Source organism: Equus caballus, chromosome 7 (assembly GCF_041296265.1).
Source record: "Equus caballus isolate H_3958 breed thoroughbred chromosome 7, TB-T2T, whole genome shotgun sequence".
In the NCBI taxonomy this organism is placed as follows: Eukaryota; Metazoa; Chordata; class Mammalia; order Perissodactyla; family Equidae; genus Equus; species Equus caballus.
The window spans coordinates 74,084,699-74,102,685 of NC_091690.1; the positions used below are offsets into that span (position 1 = coordinate 74,084,699).

The 17,987-nt window shown below is 52.0% G+C and overlaps 1 protein-coding gene across 1 annotated transcript in view; it reads left to right on the forward strand.

Moving 5' to 3' along the window:
• TRPC2 (transient receptor potential cation channel subfamily C member 2) overlaps positions 1-17,757 on the forward strand; it is a 19,500-nt gene extending 1,743 nt beyond the window's left edge. The window contains exons 2-13 of the mRNA NM_001375852.1: positions 305-1,018; positions 2,748-2,960; positions 3,934-4,098; positions 5,250-5,424; positions 8,051-8,251; positions 8,329-8,491; positions 9,528-9,620; positions 12,752-12,944; positions 13,497-13,624; positions 13,747-13,825; positions 16,198-16,327; positions 17,255-17,757. Coding sequence (NP_001362781.1) covers positions 305-1,018; positions 2,748-2,960; positions 3,934-4,098; positions 5,250-5,424; positions 8,051-8,251; positions 8,329-8,491; positions 9,528-9,620; positions 12,752-12,944; positions 13,497-13,624; positions 13,747-13,825; positions 16,198-16,327; positions 17,255-17,646 — 2,646 coding nt within the window. The 3' untranslated portion in view covers positions 17,647-17,757. The remainder of the gene's footprint in view (positions 1-304; positions 1,019-2,747; positions 2,961-3,933; positions 4,099-5,249; positions 5,425-8,050; positions 8,252-8,328; positions 8,492-9,527; positions 9,621-12,751; positions 12,945-13,496; positions 13,625-13,746; positions 13,826-16,197; positions 16,328-17,254) is intronic.
• Positions 17,758-17,987: the final 230 nt, after the last annotated feature.

Consider the following 17,987-nt stretch of genomic DNA (forward strand, 5'->3'; position numbering starts at 1 on the left):
GCTTGGCACGTCTGTACTTCGGTTTCCTCTCCTATTAGAGGGTGGGTGAGAGCTCCTGCCTCACAGGGTTATTCTAAGGATTGAATGAGTTACCATACTTGTGAAACGCTTAGAAAACTACCTAGCATATATAAGCACTACATAAGTGTTAAAAAAAGAAAAAAAATGTTAGTATATGTTTGAGACAGACAAACATAATGGTGGCTGGGTATAGACGGTTAAGGCTTGAAGGTAGAAGGGTGAGGGAGGCCCCAAAGCAAAGAAGGTTGGAGACTCGGGGTCCCACCCTTTCCACTCTCCGCAGCCTAACTGGACCGAGATTGTGAACAAAAAGCTGAAGTTCCCACCCCAACTCCTGGCTGCCATCCAGGAGGGGCGGCTGGGCCTTGTGCAGCAGCTGCTGGAGTCAGGGGTCGAGGCCACAGGCGGCGGGCCAGGTGGCCCCCTGCGGAATGTGGAGGAGGCCGAGGACCGCTCCTGGAGGGAAGCTCTCAATCTGACCATCCGCCTGGGCCACGAGGCCATCACTGATGTGCTGTTGGCCAATGTCAAGTTTGACTTCCGGCAAATCCATGAGGCACTGCTAGTGGCAGTGGACACAAACCAGCCAGCAGTGGTGCGTCGCCTGCTGGCCCGGCTAGAACGGGAGAAGGGCCGCAAAGTGGACACTAGGTCTTTCTCACTGGCTTTTTTTGACTCATCAATCGATGGTTCTCGCTTTGCGCCTGGTATCACTCCACTCACCCTGGCCTGTCAGAAGGACCTGTATGAGATTGCACAGCTGCTCATGGACCAGGGCCACACCATTGCCCGGCCCCACCCAGTCTCCTGCGCCTGCCTCGAGTGCAGCAATGCCCGCCGCTATGACCTGCTGAAGTTCTCCCTCTCGCGCATCAACACCTACCGTGGCATTGCCAGCAGGGCCCACCTCTCGCTGGCCAGTGAGGACGCCATGATGGCTGCCTTCCAGCTCAGCCGAGAGCTCAGGCACCTTGCACGCAAGGAGCCTGAGTTTAAGGTTGGTTTCTCATCTCTCTCCTGCTCTTGGTGCCCCGTATCTGTTGTCCCACTGGGGTATGGTTGAGCCTATGGTGGGTGTTCTGGGAAAGTGGGAAACAACAGAAAGATGATGAGGCCTCATTCTGTTCTCAGGAAGCCTCCATTTTGATGGGGATTCACAGAATCCCACCCTGAGGGGCATCTCATTTTAATGGCAGAGAGCTGTCACTCTTGGGGCACCTATTCGTATGGGGACGGCACAAGTCCCACCTAGAGGTACCCTGAGTCTTTCTGAGGGAAGAAAGAACACATAAAGATAGAAAAGCAGCTGGACAGACTCAGAGAGGACATTCGGTAGACCCCAACCTTTCTGAATACTTGCTTTGTGGTCCCACCTAGAGCATCGTGGGTTGGAGCCTCAACCTTGTGATCACAAGCAGGGGGAGGGCAGAGAGAGGGGGACAAGACACTCGCAAGACACTCAGCTTCATTCAGTACACTCAGCTTCATTCAGTGCCTCTGTGGATGATGCTAACAGGGTTTCCAAAGCCCAGAAGAGACAGGAAGCTATAGCTGTTGTGTTCAGGACAGACTCCTTGGAAGAAACACAGTTAACCTTATCTACACAAGCAGGTGGTTTAAAACAAGTGAAGAGGAGTGGGGGGGGGGGGGTATTTGAGGTAGGGATGGAGTCCAAGCAAAGGTTCTCAGGCAACAAAAGTAGACATGGTGATGAGTGCCGGGGAGACCCGGCGCAGGACAGAGAATGCGTGAAGGGGAGCCGGGGAGGCCTGGAGGCAGGGACTGGTCAGGAGCCTTGAATATCACCAGTCCAGTTCCATCTGTCACTCATGCACTGACGTCCCCTCTGTGCCCTACAGACTTAGTCCCCATGCTCAAGATGACCATCGGGTGGGGAAACAGACAAAGATATGAAAACAGGCCTAAGGCAGGATGTGGCCTGTGCTGGGCGAGCTGCGGAAAGAGCATACCGCCTCCCACCCAGAGTTGTGGAAGGATCGCAGAATAGACAGTCCCCACTTCACAGGTGGCGGCAAAGGAAGTTCTTTCCAAAGGACTTGCCCTCCATTCTCACAGCAGCCCGTGGAAGAAGGCAGAGCAGGAGTTCACATCCCCACTTTCCAGGCAAGGGAGCTGAGGCCTGGAAAGGGGAAGTACCTTACTAGTGTGACAGTACCCAAGGGATGGTGCTGGGACCCAGACCCAGACTCCTGAAATCCTAGCTTGGATTCTCTCTGGGGTTAGGGCTCCAAGTGAAACCGAGGATAGGATGGGTAAGATGGAGGCAAGACCTGTCCTACTCATGTCTGATCTCCTAAAACAGCCAGCACGGGTTCTCATATAAGGTAGGTGCTCCAAACAATTAAATGAACACAAGAAGGGCATGAATAGGAGTAGAAGTGGGACGGGAAATAAGGCTTAGAAAAGGGAAGTACAGAGGCTGGGCAAAGGTGACAGAGGGGTTTGGGTTGAAATGACTTATTGATGAGATAGAGGTAACACCAGATAAGCAACATTGACACGGAGGTGTCTCATTACAGCAAGAGGGAGAGGTGATGTGGCAGAGAAGAAAGGAATGGATGACCCAGAGTGACACCAGATGAGGGGAATTAATGGCCCGAGGGCAGGGCAGTGGTGGTCCAGGCCCACTACTGGGAGGACGGGGGGATGACTGAATGGGGCCAGGTCCACAGGCCGCAGGCACGCACCGACCTGTTTCCCTGCAGCCCGAGTACATTGCCCTGGAGTTGCTGAGCCAGGACTACGGCTTTGAACTGCTGGGCATGTGCCGGAACCAGAGCGAGGTCACTGTGGTGCTCAATGACCTGGGCAAGGACAGCGAGATGGAGCCCGAGGCTGAGTGCCTGGGCCAGGCCTTTGAGGAAGGCATCCCCAACCTGGCGAGGCTGCGACTGGCCGTCAACTACAACCAGAAACGGGTCAGCTGAGCCCTACCTGTCTCCCCTACCCCACCACCCTGATCCCTTGCCCCACCTCTAGGTATCCCCCACTCCAACCCTAAGCAAGTCCTTTCCCTGCCCTCAGGACCCTCTTAGACCTTGATTCTGAGCACCCTTCTATCTAGGCCCTTGACCTGTGGGTCTCCCACCCTCCCTCCTTACCTTCAGTCTAAGCCCCTTACCCCTCCCCAGCCTTGGAAGTCCCATTACCTGCCAGAACTCCACTTTCAGGCCTGAGATCTGGGTCTTACGCTCGCCTCTGCCACTGGCCTGCTGAGGAACTTTGGTCTAGTCTTTTTCTGATGTTAGGTATCTCACTCTATTCAGCAAGATTAGACTAGATCTCTCAGGGCTCAGATATCAAGTGATTCTATTACTCCCTGTCTCATCCCTCCCCTCTAAGCTAAAGACATGCTCCCTTTCTTGCCTCCCACAGCCCCTTACTCCTGCCTCTCACCCACCCATCCTAGTCCACCAGGAGCTTAGCCAAAAGCCTTCCTTCATGATGACTCCCCTGGCCCTGTCCCCAAGACACTGACTCCTACTTTCCCTGCTTCTCTCCTCACGACCATTCAGGCTGGTGCCCAACATTTCTAAGGCGACAGAGAATCCTGAGTGTTCTGACTCGGGTACCCCATTCCACTCACCACTGCCTGACTTAGATTCAAGACGGTGGGATCCAGAGAGGCCAGGAAACTCTTTGAGTTCAGTTGCTGCTTCGTAGACTGGGAAACCAAGGCCCAAAGCAAGGGGGGCTGGGGAGGTACAGGGTCATCTGCCCAAGGTCACATGGCAAGTGAGTTGCCTCTCTTCTGAGCTGCTGGCCTGGGAAGAAAAGAAACATGGCTCAATCTCTATGGCAGGAAAGTAAGGGCTATGCACCCAAGTGGCTCCCCCTTCCTCCTCCCCGCCTGGTGGCCACGTCCTCTGCTCATGCCCCATCTCTGCTTAGTTCGTAGCACACCCCATCTGCCAGCAAGTCCTGTCCTCCGTCTGGTGTGGGAATCTGGCTGGCTGGCGTGGAAGCACCACCATCTGGAAGCTCTTTGTCGCCTTCCTCATCTTCCTCACCATGCCCTTCCTCTGCCTGGGCTACTGGCTGGCGCCCAAGTCCCGGGTACTAAGAACAAAATTAATGATAACTGTCAGGTATCGAGCACTTGTTCTATGCCAGGTCCTGGGCCAGGAACTTTGGGAATGTTCCCATTAAGTAACTCAAGGTGGCCCTGGAAGGTAAGTATTACATCTCTATTTTATAGGCACAGGAACAGAAGTGCTCTTTTTATCCAGGAGACACAGTAAACAGCAGAGTCAGGATGTAAACTGAGGTCTCTCTGCCTCCAAAGCCTGAATCCTATATACAGCCCTATACTCTCCTAAAGAGACTCCCCCACAACATACAAATTCTTTCAAGCCCTTACGGATCCAGATATTTTTATTCTGTCATTCAACAAATATTTCCTAGAGACCCTACTGTGAGCCAGGCATTGTGCTATTGCTGGGGAAAAATTAAGAGCAAGCCCTGTCCCTGTGAACCACGTGAGGACCAGGGAGAGCAGTGTTCCAGAAAGCAGGATCAGCACGTCCAAAGACCCAGGGAAGGTAGGATGTAAAGTATGAGAGAAACTGAAAGGAATTCTGTGCTTTTAAAGCATAAGTGCAAACGGAGTGCTGGGGCGTGGGCAGGGGCTGAATCGCGCTGAGCCTCATAAGCTACGATGGACCCGCTGAGGGCTTTAATGAGGTGAGTGATCCCACCAGTTCTCTGTGGTAGAAAGCTTCTCTATTAGTGGTGTGAGGAGTGGATTGGGGGAGGGGCAGGAGTTAGGGAGACCATCAGACTGAGGGATTGGACAGAGATGCCTTTGAGATTCCTGGCCTAGGTGACCGGGTCATTTTCGAAGAAGGAGACAAAGGAGGAGGAGAAACAAGTTTGAGATAGATGATGAATTTATTTTTTATTTTACTTTTTTATGGTTGGGATTGAAGAACCTGTGGGACCAAAAGAAAATTACTTTCCCTCTGTAATTCTCAGTACCTCAGGCAGAGAAATGAGAGTACTGATACCCACTTCATATGATTATGAAGGAGACAAGAGATCTGAAAGTGTAAGGCCTAATACAGAGTCATACTTTCTCGATAAATGTCTGAATGAGTGAGTGAGTGAAAGGAAGAGTCACGTGTGGGCTGAACGTTCCGGAAGTTCTCCCAGGAGGGGAAGAGATGTGAACAGGACTCTGAGAGCCATGCTCCCCCCTCCCCCCCAAGTTGGGCCGCCTGCTGAAGATCCCAGTGCTGAAGTTCCTGCTGCACTCCGCCTCCTATCTGTGGTTCCTCATCTTCCTGCTGGGAGAGTCCCTGGTCATGGAGACACAGCTGAGTACCTTCCGTGGCCGCAGCCAGAGCGTCTGGGAGACTTCTCTACACATGATTTGGGTCGCAGGTACATGTGTGGGGCCTTTTATTTGTGGCAGTCTCCCTTGGGGGCCCCCTCACTATTCTTCATGATAAGTACCCCAGTGGTGAGGGGGGCCTGCCCCTGTAGGTGCCCCCTGAACAAGTAACCAGACTCCTCTGGGTCCTAGCACACCAAGGGACCTTTCCCCTTCACCCCTAATTAGGCGACCCAGCCCTGTGATAGACTCTCTGAGCAAGGACCCCATCCTTCCCCACCCTGGCATCAGTCACTACCACTCTTGGGGTTTCTATCCTCTCACAAATAAGTCCAGAGTGTCAGCTGGGAAATTACCTTGGTGTGATGGTAGCCCACGGGTACACCACCAGGCAATCTACCCCAGAGGTCATGGAACACAGACCAAAAATGAGAGAAAGGCTCACAGACCAAATTAAGATGCTAGAATCATAAAGTTTGTTAAGTCCATAACTAGTGTACTTATGATGGTGTTGTTATGAGGGCCAGAGCTGAAGTTTGAGCAGGGGATGCAACAGTCAGAAGTTGCCCAGGCCCGACACTGGATCTATGGGAGAAACCCAGGGGCAAGTGTGTCTGGCCACAGCTGTAGCTTACCAATCATCCTGATGAGCAACTATGACTTTTCTTTGCAACGTTTGGGCAGAGGACATGTGGGGCCAGAATGGGTGTCACCAGTGGGTGTCTGATTTAAGATCTGATGAATCCTGAGGGCCTCCTCTGTCTCATGTATATTCAGTATATCATGAATATTTAGTGTCTACCCATCCCTTTCTATGTGTGTTCACACACATATGCTCTCCTTACTTTGTTTGTTCAACATGTCCTCCAGATAACTAACTTATCTATGCTTAATGCATAAGTTTCATCCATTCCATTGGTTTTCTTTTCTTCTACAGCAGAATCGGGTATTCTCAAGTAATTCAGCAAATGCAGTTTACAAGAACCCCCCACAGCTTTAACTAGCCTCTGGCTGGTCAGCTCAGCAGGCTGGACTGGTGGCCCCTTCCTCAGCTGACTTCCCCTCCTTTAGCTCTAGCTTTGTTAGCAAACTCCCAGGCCGCTAGCATACCAAGTCCACTACTCCACCCTGTACCAAGCCAGCCAGTGATGTCTGAAAAGAAATTTGGCCAAGAAACTTCAGGGGAAGAAAACAAAAGCAGTCCACGAGGAAAAGTTTCTCATCCAATTATTTACTAAACATTATTTACCTGTGCTGGGTGGATTTGAACCAATACAGTTCCTGCCCATGAGGGAAGAAAAGCCTTAGGAAATAAAACTCCTCAGTTTTTCATTCAATAAATGCTTGTACTGCCCTACTGTGAGTGAAGCCCCGAGAATACATGGATAAATTAAATTTGGTTCCATCTGTCCATTCAACCTGCATTACTGAGCACCCACCCCACCCTCACAAGGTGCTCTCCTGCTGTGGGAACTGATTCGGTTCCTGAACCTTCATGCTCCCACTTGTCTCCAGGCCTGTGCTCATTCCCTTTGCCCGGAGCACTCTTCCCTTCCCACACTGCCCCTTCGCTGGCTGGCTCCTCCTCCTCCTTCAGGTCTCGGCTTCAACATCACTTTCTGTGAGAAGCTTTCCCAGGCCCCCAAATCGGGCTGAGGATCCATTCCTAAGCACTCCCATGACAGCCCCTCGGTCCCCTGCTCCTCAGTCTTAGCACTCACCCCACCGGCTTGTCACTACTGGGCTGCATGCCTGTCGTCCTCAGTCAATTGTGAACCTGGGAGGACAGGGCCTGCATTTGTCCTATTCACCACAGGATCCCACTGACTCATGGGAGGAGCTTAGTAAATGTTTGTTTAATAGTGACTACTGGGCCTTGTTCTGGGCACTGGGGACAAGGAGATGAATAGGACATGGTCCCTGCCCTTGTGGGGCTCCAAGTTCAGGGGAGGTGAGAGAAGACATTACCAGAAAGGGATACCCCACAGTGCCCTACAGTGATGGTGTCACAGAGACCTGAAGAGAGCCATGAGAACAGAGGCCAGAGAGCAGCTCACTCCCCCCTGGCTGGGGAGGGCTTCACAGAGGAGGTAATGTTGACCCGGGCCACAGAGGTGAGCCTGGCTTCAAAAGGCTGTGGAAGGGCATTCTAGGCGGATGGAACTATCAGTGAAAAAGCACTCCAGGGACTGGAGAAGGGTACACTGAGGCAGGACCACCTGCCTACTGGGGTCCAGCTCCCAAGACCCCCATCCCCAAGTCTGGCACTGGGCCCCAGGTGAATAATGAGCAGGCTGATAATTTGGAGCCGCTTCAAATCAATATTCTTTAAATATTTGTCCAATAGGTATTTGGTGGAGGGCAGGGAGAAACAGATTTAAATCCGTCCCTCCCAATACCCAGCGTCTGCCAGATGTAGCTTTCTGACGACTATCAGCGGACCGGGATCATCAGGCCACGCCACAGAGGAGACTGCATCAGCCGGGAGTCTTTTATTTTCACATAAGATCACTTCATACTTAAGCAGATTAAACATTTACATTTTATCAACTTCATCCCCTGATGTTTTAGCCCCTCCCCACAGTGGACAGGTTCCCCCCCATAACCTAGCTGTGACCTGGAAGGAGGAAGAGAGTTCTGCCTCATGCTGTCCTGGCCCCCTGCCGCCCCCTTCAGGCTTCCTGTGGTTTGAGTGTAAGGAAGTGTGGATCGAGGGCCTGTGCAGTTACCTCCTGGACTGGTGGAACTTCCTGGACATGGTCATCCTGTCCCTGTACCTGGCGGCCTTCGCGCTGCGCCTCCTCCTGGCTGGTCTTGCACACACGCACTGCCAGGATGCCCCCGGTGGGGCTGCCTGCCACTATTTCACCATGGCTGGTGAGTCCCCCCAACAAATCCCCCTGTCCCTTCTCTTCCTTGGCTCTCGGCCTCAGCCCCCATTCCACCCTGAACAGAGCGCAGCGAGTGGCGCACCGAAGACCCCCAGTTCTTGGCCGAGGTGCTCTTTGCTGTCACCAGCATGCTCAGCTTCACCCGCCTGGCCTACATTCTGCCCGCCCACGAGTCGCTGGGCACTCTGCAGATTTCCATCGGCAAGATGATTGACGACATGATCCGGTGCGTGCTGTCTCTGCTCAGAGCATCCTCCCCTCTGATGCATTCCACTCGACCTTCGTCTGAAATTCCCCAGCTTTTGTGTAGCACAGGGGTTCCTAACCTGAGTTCCTTGTGTAGCCTCCAAAGACCTCTGAAACCCTGAAACTATAGGCAAAATTCGGGGTGTAAATGTACACTTTTTTTCAGAGAGGATCTCTAACTCTCATTTAATTCTCAAAGAGGCCCATGACCCCAGAAAAGATTAGGAACCACTTATAGCAGAAAGAGCCCTTGGTTGGGAGTTCCATTCCCAGTTGTGTCACTGTCTCTGTGACCGTCTGAGGTGGCCCTCAGTTTTCCCATCTTTGTGGTAAGAGCACTGGACTCGGGGGTCCCTTTGGATCCTTCCCACTCCAGAACTGCTCTTTGAACCGATGGCATTTTCTAGTCTCTTGGTGCTTATCACCACATCATTTACAGCCACACCTGGCCTCTCACCCTCATCAGAGCCCATAGTTAGTGCCTGCTCCCCTGGGATCTCCTGCCTGCAGTGGAACTGGAGTGGGTGCCCTTGGTGGGAAAAGCCCTGGTTACGTCTATGAACATGTTCAACTCAGCTTAGCTTGGAGGGGAACCTCCTGCCCCACCTCTGAGATTCTTCTAGACCTCCCTGTTGCAGGCTCACTCATTCTCACATGTGGCTTTAACTCCGCTGGAGAATAATCTTGTCCAGCAGGACTCTGTGACTCTCACTCATTCCTGTGCGTACTCAGCATCTCAGGTCCTCCTGGCGAGACTGGCCCATCCCCGGCTTTGACTGCTTGAACTCAATCCCCTTTATTGTTGAGGGGGAGCTCTTGCTTCAGCACCCACTTTAAATCCCTTTTCACTTCTCACCCCCTAATTTCTCTACTATTAATAGTAACTAAATTGAAAACTTGTAAAATAAGGAGAGGCTGAGACTAGGAGACCATCGCCCCCCACCCCTCTTCCCAGAGCCTGACTTCTCACCCCGCGGAGACCTGCTCTGACCCTTCCCCGTCCCACCTCCTGCTAGGTTCATATTCATCCTCATGATCATCCTGACCGCCTTCCTCTGTGGCCTCAACAATATCTACGTGCCTTACCAGGAGACGGAGCGGCTGGGCAAGTATGCTGGGGTGGAGGCCGGATGGGCAGGTGGGGGTCTGTGGGGGAGCGTGCAGCTTGGAGCTTAGTGATCACCTCTTCCTTCCCCCCTCCTCCCTCATCTAGTCACCCAATAGTTAACTCTCTGGTTTGTTCACTCCCTCATTGATTCACTCTCATTCATTTGTTCATTCACTCTTTCATTTATTCACTCACTCACTTTCTCTCCAAACTTTTTTCTTTTTTTTCTCTCCAAACTTTTTAATTTGAAAAATGTTAGTTCAGGGGGCCGGCCCAGTGGCATAGCGGTTAAGTTCACACGTTCCACTTCGGCGGCCCGGGGTTCGCAGGTTCAGATCCCGGATGCGGACATGGCACCGCTTGGCACACCATGCTGTGGTAGGCGTCCCATGTATAAAGTAGAGGAAGATGGGCATGGATGTTAGCTAAGGGCCAGTCTTCCTCAGTGAAAAGAGGAGGATTGGCAGCAGATGTTAGCTCAGGGCTAACCTTCCTCGAGAAAGAAAAAAGTCAATTCATAGGATTCACTCACTCACTCACTGTTCATTCCTTTATTCACTCACTTTTTAAATTCACTCACTTTCTTAGTCATCCAGTTGTGGTGGGTTTTTCGTTATTGTTGTTGAGTTCACACCCATTTACCAGCACCTTCTTTGTAGGAGGTTCTGTCCTGGCACTGGAAGCACAGACAGGAGAAGTAAACCAGGCCCAGGCACGGAGAACATAGCCAAGAGCACAAATAAGCTCAATTTGGGATAAGTGCTGTGAGGAAGGAGGGCTCAAGTTGCGGGTACCCAGAAGAGAAAGCCCCTTCCTCTGTCTTGGACTATCAGGGGAGACTGAATAGAGAGGGGAGAATCTGGACTCCACCTACAAGGGGGATGAACTTCAGAGACGTGCAGAGCCTTCCGGCATAAAGGGTGCGTGTATGGGGCCAGCCCAGTGGCGCAGTGGTTAAGTGCGCATGTTCTGCTTCGGCGGCCCGAGTTCGCCAGTTCACATCCCAGGTGCAGACATGGCACTGCTTGGCAAGCCATGCTGTGGCAGGCGTCCCACAAATAAAGTAGAGGAAGATGGGCACGGATGTTAGTTCAGGGCCAGTCTTCCTCAGCAAAAAGAGGAGGATTGGCAGATGTTAGCTCAGGGCTAATCTTCCTCAAAAAAAAAAGGGGGGGGGGGCATGTACCAAAGCAGAAACATGCATTTGGAGAATAGCAAGACGTCTCCCATGGTTGGTGCATGGAGGAACATTTGAGAGAGGAGAGGGTAGAGGGGCCAGGTCATGGAGCTTACGAAGGTTCTACTGAGAAGCTTGGGCTTTCCCTAGCAGGCTGGGGACTCCAGGTAGCCTCCCAAGCGATCATTCAATCATGACTTCTTCACAAATGCAACTACACGATGGTTTTTGATGATGGTGAAGGACCCACTCTTGGGCCTGCGGATATTAATCAAGGCTTTCTCATGGTTCCAAAACAAATGGAGGCTTTACTTGGACCAGTCCTCTTACCAAGAATCTTTGTTCGTGTCCTGGCTTCAGGACATTCAGGAACTCTGCTTACACGGTTTAAACTATGAATCTTAGTGCCAGGGACAGTAACTACTGTTCATTCATTCCAGCCTGCTGCACGGGTCCTGGCGGTGGTAGTCACTCCACAGTAGCATGGGCAGGCGGGGCCCTCCTGTTCATTCATGAGTGACAGCTAATTAAGTCAAAAGTATTTTTGCTAGGGGGCCAGCCCGGTGGTGGTGGTGTAGCGGTTAAGTTTGAGCTCTCCACTTTGTCTGCCCGGGATTCACTAGTTCAGATCCTGGGTGCAGACATGTCACCACTTACCAAGCCATGCTTTGGCAGGCATCCCACATATAAAGTAGAGGAAGATGGACATGGATGTTAGTTCAGGGCCAATCTTCCTCAAAAAGAAAAAAAGAAAAAAAGTATTTTTGCTAAAAAATCTCAGGTAGGTTGCATGGTAGGCATCTGGACTGAGGGTAGTTAGGAGCATTTAAAGTTTGACAAGTAGAAGTACAACACCATCAGATCAGCATTTAGAAAGAATACCTTGGATCAATGTAGGGGAGGGAATAACAAGAGAGAGACTGAGGCCGGAGACCAGTTGCAGAGGTTGCTGCAGTAATCTAGGCCTGAACTGGTGCTGAGACGGAGGGAATAAGACAAATTCACGAATAAATACAACAGGAGAGAGAATGTGGTCGAGTCTGAGTGACTAACAGATATGCATATTCTGCTGGGGGTAGAGAAGAGCATTCAGGAAGGGCTTCCCGGAAGAGGTAGCATTGGAGTTGCTACTAATATAGTTCAAACCACCATCCTCTCTCACTCAAACCAGGGCAACACTTTCTTAACTGGTCTCCATACCCCCACTCTCTCATCTGCTTCCTTTCCATTCTACTCATGGCAGCCAACGTGATCGTTTCAAATGTAAATCAGGTATCACCCCTCTGCTAGAACTCTTCGTAGCTTCCTAATGCTCTTGGCCATGGTAAGGACCTTTGTTTTTATCCTACAAGGTCCTGCGTGGTCTGGTTGGTTCCTACTTACCTCTCACAAGCTTCTCTCTCCTTTGCGGTGGAGACCAGCTATGCTGGCTTCCTCTCACTTCCTCAAAGGGCCCCGGGCTGCCCTGCATTGGGATTGCGCTTCACACCCCCTTCCCTTTGACCTGGTTGATTCTCACCTCTCCTTCAGAGCTCAGCTCGAATGCTTTTCAAAGAAGCTTTCCCCAACTCCCAGACTAGGTCCTAACATCTTGTGTTGCTACTTCATAGCACTTACCACAATTTAAAAATGTTAGTCTAATTAGTGTCCATCTCACCCCCCATGCCCAGCCCAGAACATAAGGTCCTTGAAGACAGGGACCATGCTTGTCTTGTTCACAGCTGTGTCCTTAGCACCTGTGGCACTTCTATGTGCTCAATAAATATTGATTGCCTGAAAGAAGAGAAGTTGGAGCTCAGAAATGGCAAGCGTCTGTATGGGCGAGAGTGGTCCAGAGGGCTTCATGGAAGCAGAACGCCATTGGCCGGGTCCTGGAGGGTGAGGAGAGTGTGTCTGGGTGGCACTCAGGCTCTTCTCCCACCCCTCACATCCTGTCTTTTGGCCCAACATGCCAGTTTCAACGAGACATTCCAGTTTCTGTTCTGGACCATGTTTGGCATGGAGGAGCACAGCGTGGTAGACATGCCTCAGTTTCTGGTGCCTGAATTCGTGGGCCGGGCCCTCTATGGCATTTTCACCATCGTCATGGTCATTGTGCTGCTCAACATGCTCATTGCCATGATCACCAACTCCTTCCAGAAGATTGAGGTGCGTGAACTGAGGCCACTTAGGCCAGAGAGAAGAAGGGAGAAAGGGGTGGAGAGGAATGGGATGCAAGGAGTTGAGACATTGGGGTTTCTGCTCTGCCTCCACTATTGTCTTGTTTTATGACTTGGGACAAGTTTTCCTGTCTAGGCCTCATTTTCCTCATCTGTAAAATGAGGGTCTTAGTTTCTCCAGACAGGTTTAGTGCTCTTTCCACTTGAGGGTTGGGAGGAAGGGTGCATTGTGGAAAAGTAGGTGGGAATATGAGAAGGGAGAGGAAAGGAGATAGATGGGCTAGGGTTGGTGGCTAGAGAAATGGCTGGGCAGGAATTGGATGTCAGAAGAATGAAAGATAATGGGGAGGAAGAGAGGAAGGGGGAGACAGGCAGGGGAACTGTGAGTGATGACGAGGATGGAGATGAGAATGGGGAGAAGAAAGTCCTTGGCACACTGGAGAACAAGAGACGTGAGGATGGGGGAAACGAGGCAGATGGAGTGGGCAGGAGGGGTAGGTACCAGAGTGGCCTTGCAGAGCCCATACCTCCTGGTCTTCAGGACGATGCTGATGTGGAGTGGAAGTTTGCTCGCTCCAAGCTCTACCTGTCCTACTTCCGAGAGGGCCTGACGCTGCCCGTGCCCTTCAACATCTTGCCCTCCCCCAAGGCCATCTTCTACCTCCTCAGGTGAAGACTTGTAGCTCTCACCCCCCACCCCCAAGAGCCCAGCACTCCCACCCCAGCTCCTGCCCCCATTTCCCTAGACGCTGTCCTTCAACTAACCCCTTTCTGCCATCTGAATCTCGCAGGAGAACTTTCCAGTTCATCTGCTGTTACTGCTCTGACTGCAAAACCAAGAAGCAAGACTATCCCCCAATCCCCACCTTCGTGAGTATCTCATCTGCTGGTTGTTGGTCTTCCTCACTTCGGGCCTTCAACTGTATTATCTGTACTGTCCGTTTGTCTGCACACCGCTGGCTTGTCTGTCTTTCCAGGTGCATTCTCCAGAAAGCCTGTTCCCAGTTCTTATTCTCTCCCACAACTTGCCTTTCCCTCTTCCTGGCTCTGGCCATTTCCTAAATTTCCAACCCTGTGTCATCTGGCTTAAAGAGAAGTCCATGCCACCCTCCTCCCAAGCCACCAACACCCTGTGAGCTCCAGACAAACCTTTTTGCCCTAAACTGGGCCAAGAGATGGTTGAACGTTTTTCAAAAAAACATGGTAAGACGGCAAGGGAAGAATGCCCTACCAACGGGGATATTAGAAGGCTCACAGAGGCCCCAGAGAGAAGCCAGGCCTCCAAGGGGCTAATATATCTCTCGCTCTCTGCTCCCTAACCCAGCTGGCTTCCTAATTCAGACCAGCATTACTGCCAGGGCTCTAGGGGGTCCTATCTGTTCCCCTTAAAATGTGTTTCCTGAGGATCTCTCTAAGCCAGGGCCTCCAGGTCAGCTCTACGGGGCCACAGGCCAACTCTGGGGCTCTGAGCTCCCTGGGTCTCCAGGTGAGGAGGGCCTTCCCTTATCTGGCTGGTCAATGGTTTGTTCAACAAACACTTACCAAAGCGTACCTACACTGGAAATAAAGAGATGCATAGTCCCTCTGGGTGCTCACGGTCTAGAGGAACAGAAGGAAACAGACGGTAATTGAACACGATGATGAACTTATGATAGAGAGAAACCCAGGGGGGCTATTGGAGCACAGAGGAGAGGCCCAGTCCAGCCTCAGGAATCAGGGAGCTTCCCAGAGACCTTGAGGGCAGAACAGAATCTTGGAGGACAGAGAGGAGGTTGATGGGCAGATACAGTGGAGAAGGGAGTTTCTAAGCACAGGAAACTGCATGTGCCAAAGAAAATATGACACAAGAAACTGAATGCCAAAGGTTCCCAGTTCCCCGTTCCCGCCGCATCCCAGCTCCAGGCTGTCCTGCACGGACACCTCCTTTACCCTCTGGATCTCTGGCTCCAAATTCTGGAATTGTCACCCTGTCCCCCTGGCAACTTCCTGGCCCTGTTCAGGCTGTCTGATGCTTATTTGCAGACCACATGTCAGGGCTGCTTCCACCATAGGGTAAAACAGCTTCTTCACCTGAGGTCATATTCAATTCCCTGGGCCTGTGCCCAGTCCTGGATGGGCACAGTCACTGTGTCCTGCCAGATCCCACCATAACAGCCAGCTAGGGGTCTCCCCAGTCCTCCATTGCACCTCCCATTCAGGTCCCACCTTTCTTCCAGCTGCCCCCACCTCACTGCCTGTTCTTTGGTGATCCAATCAGGTGTCCCTCCCATCCTCAGGAAATGGCCCCCCAAAGTTCTTATTCCTTATTTTATGCGAGAAACCTGCTTTATATACTCTGTAGTTGGAAAGGGCCGTCATTCTCTCTCTTACCTCTGCCTGCCCCATCTCTGTCAATACCATCTCTTTTTATAAAATTTAATAAAATGCTTTGCTATTTCACATTATAAAAGTAAATATGCTAAGTATAAAATATTTAGAGAGAAGCTACAACTAGTTAAATAAAAATAATTGTTCCCTCAGTGTTTGGAGAGCCCCTACTCTGTGCTGGGGCAGTACCAACCTGGGAAGTGGGCATTATTACATCTCCATTGTGAATTTGGACGTATTCAGCCTGAAGAAGTTGAGGAACTTGCCTGAGGCCCACAGCTGCAAAGTGGCTGAGCTGGGACTCGAGCCTGCGAGCCTGCGTCTTCTGAGCCCCGCCCTTTGCCTACTACCCCTCTGCTCTCTCCAGTCGCTGTCCATATGCCCTACTTGCCCTCCTGGTACTGTCCTGAGGCCTAAAACTGGACTCAGACCAACCATTCTAATTCGCATGATTTCCAACTGCATATGGATATGCATGAGCAGGTCCGTGCAGATGCCTCCCCACAGCCCCTAGTCTCCCCCTCTGCAGAATTTGAAGGGACTAACTCAACTCAAGAAAACCAAGGTTGGGTTGGTGGCAGGAGAGAGAGCTCCACCCTGCCCTCTCAGCATCTCTGTCTCTGCCCACTCCTCCCTCCACCTCCCAACCTTCACCTCACCTCCCACCCTGGTTTTCTTGCACTCCGCCATTCCCTAACTCTGGCCTCCATCATTCTACCTTCCAGGGCAGCTCCAGGGTCTAGCTGTGTGGCCTTCAAAGACAGAAAAGACTGCACAGACTTGGCCTCCATCCTTACCTGACTGGGGAGGGAGCAGTGATTAGAGAAAGGCTGGTGGTGGAGAATCTCTCTTACCCTCTTGTCTTCCCATCACAGGCCAATCCTGGGGCAGGGGCAGGGCCTGGGGAGGGAGAGCGTGGATCCTACCGCCTTCGTGTCATCAAGGCCCTGGTACAGCGCTACATAGAGACTGCCCGGCGGGAGTTCGAGGAGACCCGCCGGAAAGGTTAGTGGTTCACCTCTGAGCCTTCCCTGTTCCTGTTCTTGCTCGGCTCTGATAAATGCACCACACCCAGATTCACACCCTCATCCAGGCTGCAGTGATGTGTGGCCCATCCTGCCCTGCCCTTGGGCACTATAACCTGCAGTGTGGCCCCTTGCACTCAATTACCCTCTGACTCATTCAGACGTTTATTCCACTCATTTCATTTACTTCTGCATTCCTGCCTTCATTCATGTGTTCATTTATTCTCTCATTCACTCCCTTACCTGTTCACTCATTCACTTAATTCGTTATTCATTCATTCACTTATTGACTTATTCAACCAACACTCATTGCTTTTTCCCCTTGTTCCCGGCCCTGTCACGGAGGGAGTGGGGACTGTGGTGAGCAGGGACACATAGGAAGCCTTCGGTCTGGTGAGGAAGAGAAACCCCTGGGCAGAAAGTGCCCAGCTGAGAGAGACACAAATTGCAGTGGGAGCCAAAGGAGAGCAAGAGCCTATCGTTTTGAGAGGCTCATGGGAAGGTAGAGGATAGAGTACCAGAGGTTGGAGAGACAGCAGGTAGAATTTGGGCCCAGAGGATGTGTAGGAGCTGGACTGGTGTGTATAGGAAGAGGGCTGACAGGAGCGGATGTACAAATCTCTACCCATTCAAACTTCCCATCCCCAAGACTCCTGATCCCTTCTCTGGCCCACGAGATTTCCCTTGTTTGCATCTTTTAAACTCCCAACCACCCCACCCCCGCTCCGATTCATCTGCCCTGGACCCTGCTGCCCACCTGACCCCCACCCCTAAGCCAGTCTCTCACTTCCTCCAGTTCTCCTCCCTTAGGAACGCCAGGCATGATGTCCCCTGGGGTTCTGTTGAGGGTACAAGTACAGGGCAGGCTCGTCTCCTGAGAGACCTCCCCTCCAATGCTCCCCGCCAGACCTGGGCAACAGACTGACAGAGCTGACCAAGACTGTATCACGGCTGCAAAGCGAGGTGGCGGGTGTGCGGCGGACTCTGGCAGAGGGAGGGACTCCACGGCCTCCCGCAGGTGCCAGCATCCTCAGTCGCTACATCACCCGAGTGCGCAACAGCTTCCAGAACCTGGGGCCCCCCATCCCCGAGACCCCAGAGCTGACAGTGCCAGGGACTATGGAGGCCCACGGATCTTCAGAAACCGAGCTTCAAGATGCTGAAGGGGCCAGGACTCCAGCTTCTGGAGAGTCTGGCCCTTCTTCCCCAACTCACGTGCTGGTGCATAGGGAGCAGGAATCAGAGGGAGCTGGGGACCTGCCCCAGGAGGAATATTTGGGAACCAAGGGGGAGGCCTGATGCAGTGGGAGGGTCCCTTCTGTTGCTGAGTAGGGCTGCCTAGATGGGTGAGGGTGGGGGCCACTTAGTAGGAGCTTATGTTGCTTTCTTTGCCTCAATAAAGCTTCTGGATGTCAGATGCCTCCAGAGTGTGTGAAAGGCTCTGTCTCCTCATGTTCTGAGATCCCTTCTCTATCAGAAGTGGACCGTTGGGGGAGCAGGATAGAGATGGCTTGCTCTGGGGTCCCAGGTATCTTGGGCTTAGCAGCCTACTTTGAGTTCCCACAAATCTTTAGTGGAAAGAGTTCTGGACTGGGAGGCAGGGGCCTGGTTCAATACTAACTCTTTGACCTTGAGCTAGT